A 6,912-nucleotide genomic window follows, 5' to 3' on the forward strand; every position below is an offset into this window, starting at 1 on the left:
TCCAGAGACTGACAGCCGTCCCGCGATGCAAGGAGTCGGGCGCGATCCACAGCCGTGGTCCCAACGGTAAACGTGTACCTGGTTTCTACCTCGGCTGTACCCCAGGGCTTGGCCAGAGCATTTGCGTCTCTGGGGCTGGGGACCGGATTCCAGATCCTGCCGCGGGAAGGCAAGGAGGGACAACGTCGAGGACACAATGCACAGCTCCACACCTGCCGAGGGCCGCCAGAGGTTCCACAACCAGCCGATCCAGGGGCGCTTTCCAACGCTCCACTCGCCCGGCCGGCCGGGCCGTGCGGCCTCTTCCTGCTCTTGGAACCAATCACCGGCCGCCTGGCAGTGCAGGCAAAGAGCGGTGCTGGAAGCCACCGTCCGTCCATCTTTCTTGAAGGCAGGAAGGCTCCGCCCCTCAGCCCACCTCTACCCAGTTCCCATTCCGCCCCGCCCCGCCTATCTCCTCTCCCACCCCACCTGCAGCGGCCATTGTGGTTGAGGGCAAGTGGCCGCTGAGGCCAGAGAAGCCAGATAGGCGCCATGTTTGATATGATCAAAGAATGGCGCCCTTAAAGAATCCAGAGACAACTGGAGCCAGGATGTCGCCATATTTTCTGAAGACACCTTCCGGGTCTCTTAACCCGGCTGTCTAAATCCAAGCTGCCATGAAGTGAATAAACACCGAGGGGTTTTGTTTGTCCCCATCACACCCCCCCGAATCCCTAGCATCCAGTCCCTGCTACCTCGGTGCCCTCGACTGCGTCCGGACGCTAAGGCTGGGCGGGGCCCCGGCCTCCGGAGCCCTTCCTGTGGACGACGAAAGCTGAGGCCGCGCGCGGGGAGGCAGTGGCCTGGGGGACAGGGCGGCCGCTGCTCGGGGCCGGGAGGCCCCATGGCGCCCCCCCCAGCCCCGCTCCTGGCGCTGAGACCGGGGGAGACCGGGGTTGGTTGTAAGAAGCCTGGGGCCGTGAGCTTCGCGGACGTGGCCGTGTACTTCTCCCCGGAGGAGTGGGGGTGTCTGCGGCCCGCGCAGCGGGCCCTGTACCGGGACGTGATGCGGGAGACCTACGGCCACCTGGGCGCGCTCGGTGAGGCCCCGGGTCAGAATCCCCCCCCCCTCCTCCTTCACTGGGGTTCACAGGGGAGATGACGTGAGGACCGAGAGGATTGTGAGCTCTAATCCCGCACTATTCCACCAACAGCACCACAGCCACCTCCATTCCCAGGGCTTCAGGTTAGGGAGTGCTTCCATCCGGCATCCGCTTCCTTCAAGCAGGAGCGTTGCAGAACTTGTCCAGCTTGAGCATAAGTTCTGAGGAGGTGCCCTTACCCTGGCAGGGGGATGCCATCTTCCCAGGACAGCCTCTCAGGCCAGCACTGTGATCCCTGTTCTCTCCCAGGATTCCCAGGCCCCAAACCAGCCCTCATCTCTTGGATGGAACAGGAGAGTGAGGCTTGGAGTCCCGCCGCCCAGGATCCTGAGGAGGGGGAAAGCCTGGGAGGAGCTCTGAGAGGTGAGGGATTGTCCCAAGTCCCCCCGCCCCCCCCCCCCACTTGGTGCTCCAGGGCTTCCTGTTTCACAGAATTTTCTTTTGAATCCCCACTGCCAGCGTCCCTAAAGGAATTAAAGAGACTGCCAATGTTGGATATTAAAGAGGAAAGAAGACAGACCTGGTACAAAATTTTCAGAACTTGGGACAGTAGTCACGTTAGGACCAGAGTAGGAGAAGTAGGAGCCCAAGTCCAAGACTCTGGTTTCTAGGTCCCACTTGGAGAAAACACCAGCCATTCTTCCCTTTTCAAGAACAATTAAAAACCCCTAGGAATGGAAGCGGCTTCAGGTCTGCCTTTCACATTCCTCACACAAGGCAAAGTGGTACAAGAGAAAATGCCCAGTAATCAACAACTTGGTTGCCACCCCCCCCCATCATCATCCCCTAGCCGAATGCTCTTGTGCAAATGTTTCCTCGTCTGTAAAAGTCTTACCCTACAAAAAGAAATTGAGAAAACACAACAGTAATAGCTACTGTTTTCTTGAGCATTTACTAAATGCCTAACATGCTTCTACTGATTTAATCTTCCCGGCGACCCTGTGAAGTAAAGAAACCTTTGAATCCCATTTGCTACATTGAGACACCAAGGCCCAGATAAGTCACTCTTCAAAGCCTGTGTTTTAATCGCTGGACAGTACTTTTCTGACACTTCCTAAGTAAAAGAATCCTGTAACCTGAGACGGTGGAAGCAAATGTGTTTTAAAACGTATCTTAATTCCTGTTTCCCAGGAGGCACCCCAAACAAGAAGGAAGAGGCACCAGAGGAAGGGCCAGGAGCCAAGGGGCCCAGAAAGACTCCTGGGAAGGAGCCTTCTAAAGAGCTGGTTAAACACAACCCTGACTGGACCGTAAGAAAGGTTTCGGCAAGAGCACAGCAACCCACCCACGCTGCCTGGAACCAGAGCACAGGTGTGCAGCCCTCGGTCCCGGTGCCGGGCATGGACACTCAGGACAGCCAGCGGCGTCACGTGTGTGCGGACTGTGGCCGCCGCTTCACCTACCCCTCGCTGCTGGTCAGCCACCGGCGCATGCACTCAGGGGAGCGGCCCTTCCCCTGCCCCGAGTGTGGCATGCGCTTCAAGAGGAAGTTCGCTGTGGAAGCCCACCAGTGGATCCATCGCTCCTGCTCTGGGGGGCGGCGGGGTCGGAGGCCTGGGATTCGGGCTGTGCCTCGGGCTCCGGTGCGGGGGGACCGGGACCCGCCGGTGCTGTTCCGACACTACCCGGACATCTTTGAGGAGTGCGGGTGAGCTGCTCCAGCAGGCTGGGGTGGAGCCTGACCTTGGACTGCCTGGGCCCCCCAGGGAGGCTCCTGAGTCAGGGATTTGGGAACCAGAAATTCATCCCTTGGGCTTCCCTCGAGGATCCCTCAAGTTTTCAAACTTGTAAAAAGAAAAGTGCCTGTAAAGATTCAAATAGATTAAACTTGACGCTACTCCCCTCTCAGGCTTTCCAAAAAACTGAAGAGGGTAGACTTTTCTCAAAGTGTTCATCTCAGCAGCACATGCCACCGAGATCTTTCTGGGGTCTCAGAAACCAGCCCTTGTTGCTTCTCTACAGAGGAAGCAAATGCTGAGGGGACTAAGGCCTGGGGAGGCCCCAGGGGGTGGCGAAGCCCTGGCTAATTGACAGCAGCAGGGAGTCTGGGAAGTGAAGTGGGTGGAAAGAACACAGATGCACCGATCTAGTCTCTGCAACTTGTCCCCAGGCACAGCTGGTAAGTCACATGCCATCCCTGAGCCTCAGCTCCCTCACCTGTAAAATAGAGATTCATAATATCTACCTCAGAGGGTTACTGTGAAGGCTGAAATTTTAACAAGGTAGTATGTACAACATAGTAATTGTGCAATAAACATTTGTGGGAAGAACAAATTATTGTTGATATTTTATGCATTTTAAAGAAAATGTAAAGAAGCCTGCTAAAGAGGCAGGGCATGGATATCAGCAGCCACATTTTGCAGATGAGTAAACTGAGGCTCTGAGAGAAAAAGTGATTTTCTCAAAGCGTCACTGTAAGGCAGCAAAGCTGGAAACTGACACAGTGCCTAGAAATCTGCCACTTTATTTTTCTTTTTAAAACTTATTTATTTATTTTGAGAGAGAGTGAGCGGGAAAGGGGCAGAGAGAGAGAAAGGGAGAGAGGGAGAGAGAGAGAGAATCCCAAGCAGGCTCTATGCTGTGAGCACAGAGCCTGACACCGGGCTCGATCCCACAAACCGTGAGATCATGACCTGAACTAAAATCAAGAGTTGGACGCTTTACCAACTGAGCCACTCAGGCGCGCCTATCTACCACTTTCAATGGGCAGTCCTATCTGGAGAGAAAACAGATCAGGGGCTCAGGTGTGGCTAAGGTGAGAAAGGAGGCCTGGGCCGAGGCCTAGCCCTGCCTTCCTGGGGGAGTCTCAGCAGGAAACAGAGTCCCATCAAGGCCGGTGACCTTGCACTTAGAAAGTGCCATCAACATTCAGTGGCCATATGTTGAGTGGCTTCTGTGGGAGACTGCTAGGTGGTAAAAGGGAATTCTGGGATAAATTAGTCTGATCCCATTCATTCATTCATTCATTCAGCAAACACCCTATGAGGCCTCTGTGGGTTTTTGTGCTGGGCTCCAGGGACACTCAGACTCACTCAGACTCAGGTCCCAAGTTCCATGTGGGAAGATAGTGATTGGGGCTATGATGGAGGAAGCCCAGAGGCACCACCTAACCCATCCTGGCTGGTGATACACCAGGAAATGCAGCTTGGAGGAGACGGTTGTGCTTCCCATGACATGAGTAGGAATTAGAGTAGAAATAGAGCAGAGTAGGAATTGGTGTGTGTGGGAGGGAGATTTTCAGGCACAGGGAGCCTTGTTTCATAGAAAGGATAAAAATCAGCACGGCGTGGAGTAGAGGTTAAGAGCATGGTCTCTGGAGTCAGACTGTCTGGGTTCGGACCCTGACTCACTTGCTTTATAGCGGTGCAGTCTCTAGCAAGTCACTTCTTGCCCCGCCTCTCCTGTGCCTTAGTCTCTTCATCCATGAAACCTGGATAATAAAAGCACCTACCTCATAAGAGTGGTGTAAGGATTAAATGAGAGGGTACAGGGGCCCCTGGGTGGCTCAGTCGGTTAAGCGTCTGACTTTGGCTCAGGTCATGATCTCACAGCATGTGAGTAAGGGCCCTGCTTCAGGCTCTGTGCTGACAGCTTGGAACCTGGAGCCTGCTTCGGATTCTGCGTCTCCCCCTCTCTCTGCCCCTCCCCTGCTCACGCTCTCTCTCTCCCTCAAAAATAAATAAACATTAAGAAAAGAAATTCTTAAATGAGATAATACAGAAGAGAACCTGGCACGTTAGAGTTTAATAAACAGTGGTTATTGTTATTCCAAAACAATACAAAATAGTATGTGAAGAGGGCAAGGAGGAGACCTGGGCAGGTCTTCTGATTCAAGGAAGGTTTCCTGGAGGAGGTGGTTCAAACTGGCCTTGAAGGAAGGGAAAGATATCAACCAGACGAGGCATGTATAGGGAGTGGTCAGGGGCTCCACCTGAGTGGAAGGTAAAGAACCAGGTACAGAGTCATAGAAGACACCTGCAGTAACCTGGGAAGGTCACAGATCCCAGCAGGAGGGCTTGGGGTTTACCCTGTAGGCACTCAGGAGCCATAGAAAGGTCTTGAATAGGAGCAGGGCTATTTGACTAGTGCTGTCTGAAGATGTCTTTGTAAAACAGTGTGGAGTGTGAGTAAGGAGACGGGACTAGGAATCTGTTCGGCATTTGCTCCCAGGTAAAGGTGAGCGAGAGCTGCGATCAGGCTAAAGACTTTTTCTTTTCCTTTTTTTTTTTAGGTTGGTTTATTTTTGAGAGAGAGAGACTTCAAGTAGGGGAGAGGCAGAGAGGGTGAGAGAGAATCCCAAGCAGGCTCCATATAGCACAGAGCCTGACACAGTGCTCAATCCCACGAACTGTGAGGTCTTGACTGGAGTAGAAACCCAGAGTCAGAAGCTTAATCGACTGAGCCACCCAGGTGCCCCCAGCAAGACTTTTTCTTGCAGCTGCTCTGGTTTGCTGACTTCTGAATTGGAGAGAAGGATACTCAGGAGAGGCTTCTGCCATAGAATCTGCATGGCTCGGTGACTGACAATATGGGCTATGAACAAGTAAGCCCCAGAGGGTTCAAGCATGGAGACACGGAGCAAGGGAGCCAGCAAGTGGGAGGGCGTAGAGGCCAAGGGATGACCAGTCCTAGAGAGGGATGGGTCAAAGAGAAAGGGAAGCTGGAGAGAAGAAGCCCCACCAGGGAGGGAGGAGCAGAACCAGGCACAGCGTATCAAACACAGAGTTGCCCAGGCCAGCATAAGGCACAGAGGGAGTGCTGTCTGCTTTCTTTCTCATGTATCCATTTAACAAGTAACAAATAGTAAGCATTTGCCATGAACTAGGCACTATTCTGTGTGCAGATACAGCAGGGAAAACAGACATAGGAACCGTTTTGGAACTTACTTTTGAGAAGCTTGGGGAGAGACAAGTGATAAGCCAGTACCTAAGTAAGACAAGGTATTGTAACTAAATAATAAGTACTACAAAGGTACTAAGACAGAGATGTGCTCAAAGTGCCTGTTGCAGATGGGTACTTAGGCCAGGTCTTGGTACAGAGGAGACCTCTGAACGGAGTTCCAAACGATGAGAAAGAACCAAGGGGAAAGGGGTCAAGTGGCAGGATGTGGGAGTGGGGGAGCGCAGGGTTTCAGAGGCTGGGAGTCGGGGGCAGGCAGGGGTTCCCAGACAGACGGAATAGTAGACGCCATGCTCTGAGGTAGGGATGAGTTTGGGTGAGGTGCAGAAAGGACACTGGTGGCTGGATGGAGGAACTGAGTGGAGAAAAATTACAGGTGAGCTTGGAGGAGGGGGAAGGGAGTGGGTCACAGGACTCTGGCTGGCCACGGCGCCAAGTCTGGATTGATTCTAAATATATTGGGAAGCCACTGGGTTATGATTTTTCTTTTTCTTTCTTTCTTTCTTTCTTTCTTTCTTTCTTTCTTTCTTTCTTTCTTTTTTTTTTTGCCTTGTGATAAAATATACACAACACATTTTACCATTTTAAACATTTTTAAGTGTACAGTTTAGTGGCATTAAGTACATTCACATTGTGTGCATCCATCACCACCATCCCATCCCTCTCTAGAACTTTTCCATCTTCCCCAGCTGAAACTCGGTACCCATTAAACACTGACTCCCGACTCCTTTCCCCAGGCTCCTGCAACCACCATTCCACCTGCTCGATGAATTTGACTGCTCTAGGGACCTCACAGAAACCACTGGGAGGTTTTTTTGGTTTTGTTTTGTTTTGAATGTTTATTTTTGAAGGATGGGGGGAGGGGCAG

At 52.6% G+C, this 6,912-nt stretch overlaps 1 protein-coding gene across 2 annotated transcripts; it reads left to right on the forward strand.

Annotated features, from left to right (window-relative positions):
- The first annotated feature begins 468 nt into the window (after positions 1-468).
- Positions 469-3,419, forward strand: ZNF688 (zinc finger protein 688). Of its 2 annotated transcripts, XM_040463160.1 has the most exons (3): positions 532-1,082; positions 1,395-1,508; positions 2,277-3,419. In XM_040463160.1, exons 1-3 carry the CDS (start codon positions 887-889, stop codon positions 2,795-2,797), a joined length of 831 nt encoding a protein of 276 aa, XP_040319094.1. In that variant the 5' UTR covers positions 532-886; the 3' UTR covers positions 2,798-3,419. The 2 variants fall into 2 exon arrangements, with proteins under 2 accessions (XP_040319095.1, XP_040319094.1); XM_040463161.1 differs by lacking the exon at positions 1,395-1,508 and having other exon boundaries at positions 469-1,082.
- Positions 3,420-6,912: the final 3,493 nt, after the last annotated feature.

This window comes from Herpailurus yagouaroundi, unplaced genomic scaffold (assembly GCF_014898765.1).
Source record: "Herpailurus yagouaroundi ecotype Mexico unplaced genomic scaffold, PumYag 379, whole genome shotgun sequence".
In the NCBI taxonomy this organism is placed as follows: Eukaryota; Metazoa; Chordata; class Mammalia; order Carnivora; family Felidae; genus Herpailurus; species Herpailurus yagouaroundi.

Bases quoted from the DNA above. Each gene is read 5' to 3' on its own strand.
- ZNF688 (XM_040463160.1), top strand. From the start codon at position 887: ATGGCGCCCCCCCCAGCCCCGCTCCTGGCGCTGAGACCGGGGGAGACC. The intron at 1,083-1,394 runs GTGAGGCCCCGG...GTTCTCTCCCAG, and splicing joins CGGCCACCTGGGCGCGCTCG to GATTCCCAGGCCCCAAACCA. The intron at 1,509-2,276 runs GTGAGGGATTGT...CCTGTTTCCCAG, and splicing joins CCTGGGAGGAGCTCTGAGAG to GAGGCACCCCAAACAAGAAG.